This window comes from Sphaerodactylus townsendi, linkage group LG15 (genome assembly GCF_021028975.2).
Source record: "Sphaerodactylus townsendi isolate TG3544 linkage group LG15, MPM_Stown_v2.3, whole genome shotgun sequence".
In the NCBI taxonomy this organism is placed as follows: Eukaryota; Metazoa; Chordata; class Lepidosauria; order Squamata; family Sphaerodactylidae; genus Sphaerodactylus; species Sphaerodactylus townsendi.
Genome location: NC_059439.1, coordinates 21,735,346 through 21,750,518, shown reverse-complemented (window position 1 = coordinate 21,750,518; position 15,173 = coordinate 21,735,346). Strand labels below are relative to the sequence as shown.

At 47.1% G+C, this 15,173-nt stretch overlaps 1 protein-coding gene across 1 annotated transcript; it reads left to right on the top strand.

Moving 5' to 3' along the window:
- Positions 1 to 14,410, top strand: LOC125444927 (zinc finger protein 397-like). Its single transcript, XM_048517700.1, has 4 exons — positions 1 to 345; positions 4,198 to 5,205; positions 7,048 to 7,156; positions 10,193 to 14,410. Exons 2-4 carry the CDS (start codon positions 4,507 to 4,509, stop codon positions 11,182 to 11,184), a joined length of 1,800 nt encoding a protein of 599 aa, XP_048373657.1. The 5' UTR covers positions 1 to 345; positions 4,198 to 4,506; the 3' UTR covers positions 11,185 to 14,410.
- The last annotated feature ends 763 nt before the right edge of the window (positions 14,411 to 15,173 follow it).

Genomic DNA, 15,173 nt, shown 5'->3' with positions numbered 1-15,173 from the left:
CGTGTTTCCTAAAAGGGCTCTATAGCGTTGAGAAATCAGCCGGATCGCAAGAGCTGCAGAGTTTGCATTGCGTTCAGCTGCCAAATCGAGGTAGTTTTCTGGCTTGTTTGGCTCCCTTGGGATCTATCCCCCTCCCCCCACTTTGCAGCAAAGAGCTTGAGATGTGGTAGGTGGGAAAGTGGGGTTCGGGTGCAACGGTACAACAGCCCTGCGGTGTTCGCTTAGGTCGAGGCAGAGATGCCGGGACAGTCGCCAAAAGGATCAGGAGGAATAACGATTTACGTCCAGGCCTCTGAGCGTCTCTTGCATTCTCCGTCTTTGCAACGGGCAGAGTTAATCTGGCAGGTAGGGAATCGGAAAGGCGAGGCTGTGAATTGCCCAGGACTTCCTGGAGATTGGGATCTGAATACAGGTCACTCTCTGAATGGCCTCCTTCCTGGACATCCAAATTACATTTTTTTCCCCGCCTGTTCCTCTCCAGGTTCATCATCAAGACCTTTCATAACAGAACATCTCAGCCAGCTTGTAGAACCCATAATCGGAGAGGTGAAATGCAGGTTTCCAAAGCACCGTTTCCATCCACGTTTATAGGAAGTGGCAGGTTTCAAACTTGGGGAGTGCGGGGGTGTGCTTTTTGCTTCTTTCTTTTGGATGGAACTGATTTGCAACGAATATCAAAGGGTGGCTTTCCGAACATGGCGTTAGGCTCTCGCACCGGAAGGATTGGGATTATCGGGTTATCTGGCACTCTTGAGAAGGGCTGGCAAGGGTAGAAGTGGGGTGGAAGCCAGGACTCCTGGAATCTATGTGAAAAGAGTTTGGATCTAGTACAGGCCACGGTTAGGCTAAAGAGAGGCGATGATCATTGAGTTCTCTCACTCTTCTGATGTGTGTTTCGGGATTTCTATAAAATTATGCATCAGGTAGAAAATGTTGACAGAGAGAAATTTTTTCTCTCTTTCTCACAATACTAGAACCAGGGGGCATACATTGAAAATGCTGGGGGGAAGAATTAGGACTAATAAAAGGAAACACTTCTTCACGCAACATGTGATTGGTGTTTGGAATATGCTGCCACAGGAGGTGGTGATGGCCACTAACCTGGATAGCTTTAAAGGGGGCTTGGACAGATTTATAGAGGAGAAGTCGATTTATGGCTCCCAATCTTGATCCTCTTTGATCTCTGATTGCAAATGCCTTAACAGTCCAGGTGCTCGGGAGCAACAGCCGCAGAAGGCCATTGCTTTCACCTGCAGGCGAGCTCCCAAAGGCACCTGGTGGGCCACTGCAAGTAGCAGAGTGCTGGACTAGATGGACTCTGGTCTGATCGAGCTGGCTTGTTCTTATAGGGTTCTGCCCTGAGCTTGCAATTGTTAGTACTGACTTGAGTAGTGTAGTAGCTGCATTAACTTGGGCAGTAGTAGTACCAACTGAATGAACAAGGAAAGAGCAGTGTTCACAAAGGCTTCCATCATCTGTCTCCGTGGTCCACCGGTCTGTCTTGGTGACCCATGTTTTTTCATACCTTGCCTTTGATTCCCAAGGGCAGTCCCAACCCCCCCCCCCCCCCACGAATGCAGTGGGGTACCAAAGGGGGAATGAGATCACCCCTCGAATCTAAAACAGCCCAGAGAAAAGCGGAGATTTCCTTAGGAGCTCTGTGGAGCTTTTCCATTTTGCTTGAATCTGAGGATTTAGGGATGGCAGCGGGAGGGGGGGGATTAAGAGACCCCCAATGAGTGGAGGCATAGGGGGGGAAGGGCAGGCAGGCAGGCAGGCGCTGGGGATGCTGATTCTCTGCAGAATGTGTTTAACTCCTGAGCCGATTAAAGGCTCGGCTTATCCCCCTCTGGACCCCACACAACAACATCTCTGTTTTCTTTCCAGAGAGGCACACTCGTTGCTCGCTGTCTCGGTTCCCTGCACCAGCCATGTTTGGATTTCAAATAAAGAGCCCTTGGAAAATTTCCCTCCACCTAACCAGCTTTTCTTCTTCACTTCCTACTTTGCTTGCACGACCGTAGTTAAGAGTGCAGCTGGAAGTTTTCTGTTATTGAAGTGGGCTTGCCGAATTCTATCTTTGTAATTTACAACTGGTGGGAGAAATAACCCATCCCCCCCTCCTCCTACTAACGACTTAGCTATCAGTCCTCAAATAGGGGCAACCAGCATCATCTGAGCTTTTTATTGTCTCCTAGTGGGTGACAACCTTTTGAAGAAGATAAAGAAAACCGTATTTTTTTGTTTGAAGAGGTCTCCTGTATAAATATGCCGGTTTAGTGGTTAAGAGTCGTGGATTCTGATCTGGACCCCACTGGGTTTGATTCCCCGCTCTTCCACATGAAGCCTGCCGGGCGATTTTGGGTCAGTCACAGTTCTCTCAGAACTCTCTCAGATCATGCAGAGGCAGACTATGGCATCTGTGAACACCTATTGACTTGAAAACCCTGAGGATTTGCCAAAAGTCAGCTGTGGTTTGACAGTACGCGTGTTGACACACAACTTACGGTATATGCTTTGTATACAGTTGCTTTTTGAAGTTACCAGATAGGGAATGTCTGGTTGTTGTTCTAAGGCTGTGGCTATCAGGCTGTCTTCTGGGGATCATCAGAGGTGTATTGGGAGAGTTCCTTCCCCTGAAGGCCATGAACAGTGGGAAACTTTCTCAGAAAGGCAGATGGTTCCCAGTTGGGGTGCTGTCTGGTTTCCGGGCTGTATGGCCGTGTTCTAGCAGCATTCTCTCCTGACGTTTTGCCTGCATCTGCGGCTGGCATCTTCAAAGGTTCCCAGTTTCTTATTCTCTTCTGAAAGCCCTGACATGATATTTGGCATATTCAAGTAAGCAAAATGAGGAACTCTGAAGGCCTGGCTAGGATGCTGTTTAAACCAAAGAGCTATGCACCCAGGGAAGTTTTTTGGATTTTTGCAGCTGTGGGATTTTGGGGCAGCTAAATGACTGCCTGAAGGTACAGAGTTTGAAAAATGGCTGGCTAGGGGGATGCATCCCTCCCCTTTCGAATTTGAAGTTGTCTGTTTTCTCCATGGTAGCAGAAATTAAAGAAGAAGAAGAGGTGTTTTTGGCACCCAGCTTTTCTCTGCTTTTAATGAGTCTCCAAGTGGTTTACAAACTCTTTCCCTTTCTCTCCCCACAACAGACACCTTGTGAGGCAGGTGGGGCTGAGAAAGTTCTGAGAGAACTGTGATTAGCCCATGGTCACCCAATCCTAGCCAGGCTTTATGCAGGGGAGTGGAGAGTCGAACCCAGTTCTGCAGATTAGAGTCTGCTGCTCTTAACCGCTATTCCACACTTTCTGGACAAGTTTTGGTTTTTATATGCAAAGGTGGGATAGACATTCAGAGCACAGAGACTCCCAGAGTTCAGCTCAGGTTGCCATTTTGTTTGTTTGTTTCTGAGGGCTAATGGACCCCCTGTAGTTTCTAGCGCCCTTCCTATTGATTATCCAGTCACTTTATCAAGCGGGCTGGTTGTAGAATTTGAAGGTCTTGCTTTGACCATATCTCGCCTGTGCTGTGCCGCCTGCACTTGTTACCGATTGAATTCCGAATCGTTTTCAAGGTGTTGGTTTTGACCTTTAAGGCCTTGCGCGGCCTGGGACCCTCGTACCTACAGGACCGTCTTGCCCCATATGTCTCAAATCGGCCTCTGCGCTCAGCAGAGGCAAATTTACTGGTGATCCCTGGCCCCTCCATGATGCGGCTGGCCTCCACCCGGGCCAGAGCCTTTACAGCTCTGGCCCCTGCCTGGTGGAACGCTCTACCTCCAGCTACGCGGGCCCTGCGGGATCTTAATTAATTTCGCAGGGCCTGCAAGACGGAGCTGTTCCACCGGGCCTTTGGGGAGCCCGGCCGCTGATGCCCCCCCCCTTTCTAAAATCTGTGAACCCTGCCGTTCCCCCTTCCTCTTCTTTCCTCCCTCCCTCTTTTCTTAGGGCACTACGAGTAGGACGCCATCGGTAATTTTGATAGATGCTGCATTTTAATGGGGGTTGATTTTAACATATAGAGCCATATTTAATAACTATTTAAAAAATTGATTTTATTTGTGCTCTATCTATCTGTTTGTTCGCCGCCCTGAGCTCTTCGGGGGAGGGCGGTTTATAAATATAATAAATAATAATAATAATAATAATAATAATAATAATAATAATAATTTTCTCTGTTCTCTGTTCCCCTCAGGAAAAACCCATGTCCTTCTACAAAGGAAATCGCTTGTGATTTCTTAGTAAGCTGTGATTGTTTGGTTATGGGGGACAAGGGGTAATCCAGCCCACCTTATGGTACTATTTGGGGCCAGAAGAAGACTCATCTCTCATTGTTGTTCACGGGTCAAAGACTGGGACTCAGATGGAAAGACCAGATCTGAATACTTGAGCTAAGCGCCAATCACAGAAAACCAAAATGGCAGAATAGAAGGAAGAGGCCTTTGTGGAACGTTTTTTTTAACCAGGGAAGCTGTGTGAAAGCAAATAACAGCCTCTAGTGGAAATGGAGGAGCATGCCCGAACAGTTCCTGAGGCTGGGGAGGGATCCACAGGGTCAGGAAGAGACCCATTTTCAGGTCAGTCTGGAACCACTCGGGACGTATCCCAATGGGCAGCGACACGACAAGAAGGGGTACCTCAACGCTTGGAAACTCCATGGCAAGAGTACTTGAAAACAGTCCAATATCCCACTTCAGGATGGGCAACGTCCCAACTTCCGGACTTGGCTTCCTGGGATGACGTTGCTGCATTTGACCGTGTGGTAAATGCATGCCAATGGCCCAGAGAAGGGATGAGCCGCCTCATGCCTGCTCTTAGCACCGATGCTCAGCAGGCCTTAAGCAGCCTGAATGCCAGAGACAAAGGAGACCACGGGAAGGCCAAACACGCCTCCCTGCGAGGGAACCCCAGCAGCGCCGAGGTGCAACGCCAGCGTTTCCGCCAGTTCCGCTACCAGGAAGCAGAGGGGCCTCGCGAGGTTTGCAGCCGGTTGCGGGAACTCTGCCATTCCTGGCTGGAGCCGGAGAGCCGCACGAAGGAGCAGATCTTGGAGCTGTTGATCCTAGAGCAGTTTCTGACAATCCTACCAAAGGACATCCAGAGTCGAGTTCGAGAACGTGGCCCTGAGACTTGTGCCCAAGCGGTAGCCTTGGCAGAGGGGTTCCTTCTGAGGCGGCAAGAGAGTTTGCAAAATGAACCACAGGTGAGACAGCTGTGATGGGTGGCACCATACTACATTTGTGTGGCATAGGAATTAGTGTTAGGCTACAGTTATGGAGACCCTGGTTCAAATCCCCATTTGGCCATACATTTATTGGTTGTCCTTTGGGCCAGTTGTTCTATCTGGACCTCGCTTTTCTTATGGGATGGTTGTGAGGATGATGAACCTCCTGAGCTCCCTGGAAAAAAGGTGGAGTCAAAACTTGCTAAACAGATAGCCAGGTGAAGAGAGAACTTATCCAGGAGCAGCAGTGGCGTAGTGGCTAAGAGCAGATGTACTCTTATCTGGAGGGACCGGGTTTGATTCCCAGCTCTGCCGCTTGAGTTGTGGAGGCTTATCTGGGGAATTCAGATTAGCCTGTGCACTCCCACACACGCCAGCTGGGTGACCTTGGGCTGGTCACAGCTTCTCAGAGCTCTCTCAGCCCCACCCACCTCACAGGTTGTTTGTTGTGAGGGGGGAAGGGCAAGGAGATTGTAAGCCCCTTTGAGTCTCCTACAGGAGAGAAAAGGGGGATATAAATCCAAACTCTTCTTCTTCTTCTTCTTCTTCTTCTTTATATTTTTGATGATGTAAATCCAGAAGTTATTGGTTTCCGACAGGACTGACAAAAGCTGCCCGTATTCAGTGAGAAAATTTAAATTCCTGTCGAAGGCATTTGCAGTTAGAATAAATTATACACATTTAAATGTTTGTTTCCTTTTGTTTTTAAGCTGCTTTCCCTTACAATGTGGAAAAGACACATTAAGCGGAAGCTCCACCTACTGACCAATGGAAAAAAAACATTAACCCTAACTCTGACTTAGTGATCAGCCCTAAACTACCTTATACAGGCCTATGATTGCAATAAAGGTTGACTGACTGACTGACTGACTGACTGAAAGTTGATGTATCAATAATTTTTTGAGGAGGGTGTGTCTCCAGTCAGGAGATTTGAATGTTCCACTCTTCAGAAAACCAACCCAACCCTTGTATGTTAAAACCTATCCTGACACTTTAAGAGAGGCACTTACAGCCCTGATATCTGGTATGCAGGAATTTTCATTCGTGCATCCCCCCCCCCTCCCTTGCATACAGCGGAAGTGGTACAGTCCAGGAATACTGTTTACTCATGGCCTTCCATTTGCACATAGTGTGGTGTAATGGTTACAGCCTCAGACTGGGATCTGGGAGATTCAGCTTTATGTTCTACCATGTTACTAGGTGACCTAGTCAATTTCTCAGCCTAATTTACCTCATGAGCTGTTATATGAAGGCAAAATGGAGGATGGGATAGCAATAGGTTAAACCAGGTTAGATCCCCATTGTGGGGGAAACAGCATATAAATATTTAAGTGAATTGTGCGTCCCCACATAGTTTTGGAACCTTTGTGGTCTTTTTCTGGCTGTAACTGTCCATATGTACTTTTTCTGCCTATTGGGATGTTGAGATGGGCATATCCAGGTTTTTATAGACCAAAAATATGTACCTGCAGGAAAAAAAGTTACAAACAGAGCTCTGGCCCCTTCCGCACACGCAAAATAATGCGTTTTCAAACCACTTTCACAACTGTTTGCAAGTGGATTTTGCCATTCTGCACAGCTTCAAAGAGCACTGAAAGCAGTTTGAAAGTGCATTATTCTGCTTGTGCGGAATGAGCCTCTGAGTCATGGATGTTTTGGTTGAGGACTCCATCTCTGAACTTCTTTTACCTTCCAGCTTTTGCCCTGACCACCAACCAGCATTATTAGGTTTTAGAAAATATTTGAGAACAGCAGCAAAGGGGGAGTGGCTGCATTTCAGGTTGCCTTCCAGTCTCCTTTCAGAACTCTGCTTCATTACAGACAGCAGCCCTGAATCTATCTGACGGCCAGCGGACTGCGTCGGACGTCCGACAGAGGCAGCTCAACAGGGAAGCCCGGCTGCCTGGGAACCGGAGGACCCGAGTGTTGGGTATACCTTTTACTTGTGTCTTCTATTAGATGCCAACAGATTGATTAGTGAGAGGTTTCCATCTCTTCTAAAGCAAGGCAGCAGAACTCCGGGGTTCAGTGAGTCGCTTGCCTACTCGCCTGAACTTTAACCTGTAGCAGTCTGCAGCTATTGCACTGCAAGGAACGGCTTTCCTGCTTTTGTATCTGAGCAGTGCAATCTATGGAGGGGTAAGTCTTGGAGTGTGCCACTTCACACAACCTGCACAATGCAGTCAACGGCTGGGGACCTTAGCTGACCAACCTCTCCCCCCACCCGGCACGATTTGCATGTGCAAGCTGAACTTTAGCCATAGTTGGTTATCAAAAACTATTTCCCCCCTTATTTATTTATTTATTTATTTATTTATTTATTTATTTATTTATTTATTTTTTCAATTTATATACCGCCCGATCCCCGGGGGGCTCCTTCTTTTGGAACATCAGGGGTTGCAACTGCTAAAGACAGGCTGTCTAGTGGCATCATCACTCTTCTTTCAGGTTTCTCTGGAAGATTCAGTCGACTGATGGGCTTTGGGCTGGAAGGTGGTGGCTTCCTTTCCAGTATGTGGCTTGGCTTACTTGTCTGAACCATTTGAAACTGTTGTGCTCTGCGGATATCTTCTCTGTTGTATGTGTTCTCCTTTGCTAGTGTAGGTTGCCTGGTTTGGTGGTGCTGGGGAGGAACGATCTTGGGGTGTGGGTGGCTCTTGCTTTGGGTGAGCTGTCCAAATTAGATTACTGTAACCAGCCCTCTGCGAGGCTGCTCTTGAAATTGGGAAATCTCAGTTGATTAAAATGTGTCTGTGGAGATTTTTTTCCTGGGATGTACTTTACTGTTTCAGCCTCACTGGCTCCCAGTTCATTTCTAGGCACAGTTCTATGTGCTTTTGAAGCTCTAAATAAGAACATAAGAACAAGCCAGCTGGATCAGACCAAAGTCCATCTAGTCCAGCTCTCTGCTACTCGCAGTGGCCCACCAGGTGCCTTTGGGAGCTCACATGTAGGATGTGAACGCAATGGCCTTCTGCGGCTGTTGCTCCCGATCACCTGGTCTGTTAAGGCATTTGCAATCTCAGATCAAGGAGGATCAAGATTGGTAGCCATAAATCAACTTCTCCTCCATAAATCTGTATCCCGAAGCTCCCTTTTAAAGCTATCCAGGTTGAGTGCGGCCATCACCACCTCCTGTGGCAGCATATTCCAAACACTCAAATCACACATCGTTATGTGAAGAAGTGTTTCCTTTTATTAGTCCTAATTCTTCCCCCCAGCATTTTCAATGAATGTCCCCTGGTTCTAGTATTGTGAGAAAGAGAGAAAAATGTCTCTCTGTCAACATTTTCTACCCCATGCATAATTTTGTAGACTTCAATCATATCCCCCCTCAGCCGCCTCCTCTCCAAACTAAAGAGTCCCAAACGCTGCAGCCTCTCCTCATAGGGAAGGTGCTCCAGTCCCTCAATCATCAATCATGACTTCGGTCTAGAGTAGAATTGGCATTGTCAGTATCAACTGATCTGCATTTTGAGTTCCATGTATGGAAATTAGCTTTAGCTAAGATTAGATTGTTGGGGGTCTCACAGTTACCACCCTTGGATTTCTTCCTCCAAGAGAGATTCATGCTGCCTTATAGATTTGGACAAAATTACTGTAAGATTTTTTTTGTCTGGAAGGAACTGGATTGAAATGGGGGAGTGGCGCTTGTTTTATATTATTGCGCTTGTTAGATGTTTTTGTTGGTGGTGCTTGAATTGAATTTTAACTTGTGAGCCATTGTGTAGCTTACAGATAATTCTAGTTTGTTTAAAGTTTATCTCTTCTTGTTATACTGTTCTGGTAACTGTGCAAGAACACTGTAAGTCGTGCTGGTGGGTGTACAGTGCACTAACCCCACCCCCCACCCCTGGATTCTCTGAGGCCCCTTCCCCACATGCAGAATAATGCACTTTCAATCCACTTTCGCAGTTGTTTGCAAGTGGATTTTGCTATTCCGCACAGGAAAATCCAGCTGCAAAGTGCATTGAAAGTGCATTATTCTGCATGTGCAGTAGGGCCTGATTTCTGTAGGGAAGTACACATTGCCCAAGGACCTGCAGCTGTGTCCAGAGGCACTGAAACAATCCCTGAGGCCCCTTCCCTGAGGGATTTTGGTGGGCTATAAAACCCTCCAGTTCATTAGGGTGGGTAAAGAGGTACCACAAACAATTTCCATTTCCAATCTTGATGTGGACTTAAGAACAGCAGTTGCCAGCATTGTTGTTGGATTGGAAATTGGAAGGTGGAGGTACCGTAAACACCTAACTTATTTTATTGGGCTGGATTCATCAAGCTTTTCTTAGGGGGAGGGAGGGAGTTGTGGAACCTGCATGGTCAAAAGCCACAGGAGGTGAAGTACAGAGGATAATTGGGTAAGACTGAGTGAAAAACTAGGCTGGATCCAATCCATTGCAAATAAAAGCAGTATAGAAGTATAGTAAGGATGTCTTTTGAAATTTCCCCTTTGGTTTTGATTGACTAGTCCAGTGGTGGCGAACCTTTGGCACTCCAGATGTTATGGACTACAATTCCCATCAGCCATGCTGGCAGGGGCTGATGGGAATTGTAGTCCATAACATCTGGAGTGCCAAAGGTTCACCACCACTGGACTAGGGCATAGATGTCAAACTTGCGCCCCTCCAGATGTTATGGATTACAGTTCCCATCATTCCCTGCCAGCATCATGCTGGCAGAGGATGATGGGAATTGTAGTCCATAACATCTGGAGGGCCGTGAGTTTGACACCTGTGGACTAGGGAATGGTTTTTAAAAGTTGCCCTCACATCTTCACAGCCATGAGATCTAACGTTGATACAGAAAATAAGCACATTCTCTGTTGCTTCTGTACAACCCCGGTGTTGCCCACCAATGGGGTAAACTGTCCCAGTAACACAGATATTGTTTCACTGTTTCATCTCTAATACATATTAGTCTTGAGTAATGAGGATCTGAATGTTGATTTGTTTTCCATATCCCTTAGGTGCCAAGATCTCAAACCGAGTTGGCGGGCAAGTACAGAATCCAAGTGCCAGGGAAGAGGGAGCCCGCTCGGATTCTGGGAAGCCCAAGAAGAACAAACCCCACGTCTGTATTGATTGTGGCAAATGTTTTGCGCGCCCGTCGGAGCTGGCGAAGCACGACAATACTCACACTGGCGCAAAACCCTTTCGCTGCTCGGAATGCGGGTCACGGTTCAGCCAGCTGTCCCACCTGACGAGACATCACAGAATCCACACGGGGGAGAAGCCGCACTCCTGCTCCGAATGCGGGGCGGCTTTCGCCCAGCGGTCTTCTCTCATTAGCCACCAAAGAGTCCATTCCGGAGAGCAGCCCTACCGCTGCACTCACTGCCAGCAGTGTTTCAGCCACCATTCGGCACTTAAGATTCACGAGCACATCCACACGGGTCAGAAACCGTACATTTGCCTGGAGTGTGGGAAGCGCTTTGTCTCCTCCTCCACCCTTAAAATCCACAAGAGGATCCACACAGGGGAGAAGCCCTTTTCTTGTGCCGAGTGCGGGAAACGCTTCATCCAGCGCTCCAATCTGATCTCTCACCAGCGGACACACTCTGGAGAGAAGCCCTTTTGCTGTGGCGTATGCGGGAAGAGGTTCAGCTACCCGTCGGATCTGACCAGGCACCAGAAAATCCATACGGGAGAGAAACCGTTCCCCTGCGATGAATGCGAGAGGAGATTTACCCGGTTCTCCGATCTGGTCATTCACCGGAGGATCCACACCGGGGAGCGGCCGTATCGCTGTCTCGAGTGCGGAAGGAGGTTCAGGCAGAAGAGCGCTTTGGTGACGCACCAGAGGATCCACACGAAAGAGAAGACGGTGGAAAAAACCAAGCCGGTGGCATCCGCAGAACCACAGGCAAACAGTGAACAGAACAGTGAACCAAAAAACACTGAAACGGACGAGAAGGCGGACATTTTGGAAGAAAAGGAGAAAGATACGTCGAGTACCTAGAGACAGTCGGCCTTGTCCTGTCTCTCGGCACCTGACCAATCCCTTCCTTACTGGCAAGGAAATCTCAAGTAGGAGTGAAGCAGTCTCGTTTCCTCGATAGCTTCCATTCTTCCTCCGACACTTACCATTCCCTCTGCTGAACATAACTGGGTTTGGGATCTGGACTGAGGACTATGCAGTGTCAACCCCTCTGCCTCGTACTCACCCCGGTGCAGTCTGCTGTGTGAAAATGACTTACGGTGGGGACCTCTAGAGGTGGTACCTTCCACACTTCGGTGTCTGTGGCAGAAATCCAAGCCTCAGCTCCCGGCGTGTTTCCCATTTTCAGCCTGAAGGGGGAAAACACCATTTTCTGGAAAAGAAGTTGCCGGCTCCACTGACGGAATGAGGAAGGAACTGACTGCGGGAGGTGGCTCTGTCTTTAGCCTACCTTTATCTGGAGGGAAACTCTCTTGGGGATGGGAATCGTGTGGCTCCTTAATGACATCACATTTCTCGAAGCAAAGCTTTGTGAGCTGTTGAGATGGAGTCCCTCTCCCAAGTTTTCAGAAGGTCCACTTAAGTCCTCAGTTGAATATGGAGGAAATAGACTATGGAAACTTTTATTTAGACAGTGGACAATTATCCCCACAACCTCCTTGGAAGCTCTCTAGGGACATCCTGTTGTCCATTGTTGAATGCAAAGTAATTAACAAGATGAATTTTCGTCTGATGCAGCAAGGCACTTCTTCTGTTCAAGGGATAGTAGGTTGAACAGTTTTGTATCTCCTTCCATTGTGGGGACTGCATCAACTATCATTCCTAAGATTTTTCTGGGCCCCCAGAGTGCTGTGGGGTTTGGTACAGGGTGAAGTTGAGAGTGCTGTGTGGGTTCTGAAGGATCTGTATGCCAGATGACAGGGTTTGTATGGCCCCAGGCATCTGGGCACAACGGATCTTGCTTAGCTGTGAGTTTTGGTGTATGGGAAAACTGCTTTTCCGCAGCCCAAGTTCTCTGTCTGTACGAAGGGGGAATAACAAGACCCTACCTCACCAAACTGTAGTGACAACAAACAGTGTAAAGATTGGCTGTTGCATCCTGTATTGACCATGCTGCATAATCAATATACTAGTAGGTTAAGTCTTGACCCATGGGGTTCTGCCCTGACAGCAGCCAGCGCGTTCTCCTGTGTGATTCGCTAGAGTGCAGCCAATGGTAACGGCCTATTTCGGATCCCTGCTGTTGTCCTTTGTGGTGTCTCCCACGTAGCAGGACATTTTTGGAGATTCAGTTGTCCATGATGCTTTGAAGTGCCAATATATGTACTTGGTTGGGTTCCTCTTGCCGCCTCCCTAAATGACAAAGGCCTTCAAGGGGCAATTTGCACAATGTTTCCCTGCCGCCTCCCCAAATCTTGGGGAAAATGTTATATGCAGAATACCGAGTCACCACCTTGAGTGGGTGCTACTAAAAGCTATTCCCATTCCGCACGAGCGACTCCCGTTTCTGAAAAAGAACTCTAGAATGAAAGGATCATGTGAACTGGCCTCTGAGGAAACAGGTGCCCAGGTGGTTTGTGTAGTGGGGTCAACACACCCTGTGAAGCAGATGTTCACTGCATGGACTGTCTTAAGGACATGGTTTTGCTGATATTAACCAAAAAACACCTGCCAGGATTAGCCAAGCAGCCCTTGGCTCCAGGGTGAGCTGATTGATTGTGTTGCCGGAATGAGGGAAGCAGGGTGCTTTTTACCCGCTCAGAGGTACCATTTTTTTTCCTCAAGAGGAACCATACACAGTGCACAGAATGTTCCGTTTTCTAGGCATCGACACAATGAAATGAAGCTGTAAGCAGTGGGACCCCACTAAAGGTCACCTCTCTTCTTTTCTCCCCTTGGTGTTTGAACAAGCGGAGAATAGTTAACATTCAATATGGTGTACGGGTGTGAGGGACGGGAAATAAAATGGACTCGACTTTCTAGGAGGAGTTCCTGGACTTCCCGAGCTGCAATTTTCTCAGTATGTGAGAAAGGGGTAGATGAATCTCTTTTTTTCTGATTAATGTTGCTAGTCGTCTTTTTTTTTCATTGTATGTAAAAAAATGGTCATTTTAACACAAAATGGCAAGGCTGTTACTGTGTGTATGTATATTAGTTTGGATGGGGGAGAAAACTGATTAGTCATCTAATGATCTTGGGGGGGCGGGAGAATCATGGTCACAAAAGGTAGGGTAGGAATGGGGGAGAATGTAGGCTTAAGAGGATGGGACAGAAGAAAAGATATAAAGGCTGAAGGTTTTAAGCCAAAATATTTTTAGAAAAAGAGATAGTCACTGATCAGCAAAGGCTATATGCAAGGATTCCTTCTACGTTCACATTGGGCCAAATGGATCATTTGAACTGATCTGTTTAAGAGGCACAAGTGGCAAGATCCATTACTTTCTTTTGAATAATGCAGTCAGCGTGTGCCGTTTCCTTGGTGTATGTTGAGGGAGTAATAGTGCACAACCTTACAAACTGGGCATAACCCCTTTCTTATTCCACACCGTGTTGCAAATCTAGGAAAGAAGATCCATATGCGGAGATTTATTTGGATGCATGTGTTTGTTTTTGCTGGATGAAGATGCGTGAATCTTGTCCACAGATGATTGATATAACCATCAGTTTTTTTCTTCTGGCCGGTGTCAGAAACCTCCTCAAAAGGGTCTGATCTGTCGGTTTCTTGGCTCTTGCCCTAAATCTGCAAATGGCTGTTTAAAAAAACTGAACGTGAAAAGTGGTTTACAAATCTATTCAACAGGCCCCAGGTTCCAAAGTGCACTCCCCCCATTCCACGCACACATTATACATATGTATCTGGCACATGTGTTCCACCAGAACACAATTTAGATTCGCCTTCCGAACATATGCAACCCCCTCTTGCCAGCCATTCTGTCTCAGTCTGTGTCGCTGTTCTTTGTTTTAGAAAGACCAACAGATGAGCTTCCATAATATGAACTCTCCAGAGTCATCATTTTTCGGCTTTGAAAGGTTTTGAAGTCTGGCTTAAAGAATATCACTATAGCTTCTGGTTCGTAATGAAATACTGGCAGCTTTACACCCACCCCACCCTGTGTAAATAAACATCCTGTGATAGTTATCCAACTGGAGTTCTTATGTCCTCTTTTTGTACTATTACCTGATGGGAAATTTGCATGGATTTATGCATTGCAAACTAGAATAAAAAGATAGGCGACTTATTGCTTCATGCTGTGTACCACTGGTTCCCAGTGACAGCGGGGGGTGGGGGAACTGTGAGGGGGCTGCTGATCCCCCACAGGAGTTTAGTATACTCCTGATCTTCAGAACTGTGTCAGGCAATTGGTATTCCCCTTGGAACAGCAATGCCAGGTTGAAGACAAGCTGTCTTCTATCCCGTGCAGTGTTACAGAAGAGAAACACATGCTTGTATCTCTTCTTTTGAAAGCACTGGGATTTAACATGCTTAGTATTGTGTCCATAGTTGTCGTCAGAAGCAGGCTTGGTCAATACCCTCGAAATTCAGTGAAATTTGGATTCGGATTTATTTGAGCATAAAATTATCTGTATGCCCGAATAAGACAACTATCATATTCAGATATACCTGAATATTCAGGTCTGATTTTGGGGGGTATTGTTGGTGGTTTTTGTGTTTTGGCCTGCAGAGGGCAAATTTTAAAACTAGTGGCACCAAGATTTCAGAGTATCATCCAGAGACTGTCCTGATGATACCACCCAAGTTTGGTTCAGTTTGGTTCAGAGGGGCCAAAGTTATGGACCCCCAAAGGGGGTACCACATACACCATTGTTTCCAATGGGAGCTAACAGGACATGGGGTCTATCCTTTTGAGGGCCCATAACTTTGCCCCCAGACTAAACTTCTACCTAAACTCAGGTGGTAATCATCCAGGACAGTCTTCGAAGATGATACTCTGAGAACCCCAGTGCCAAGTTAACAAAAATTAAAAACAGTGCCAAAATGCAAAAAAACA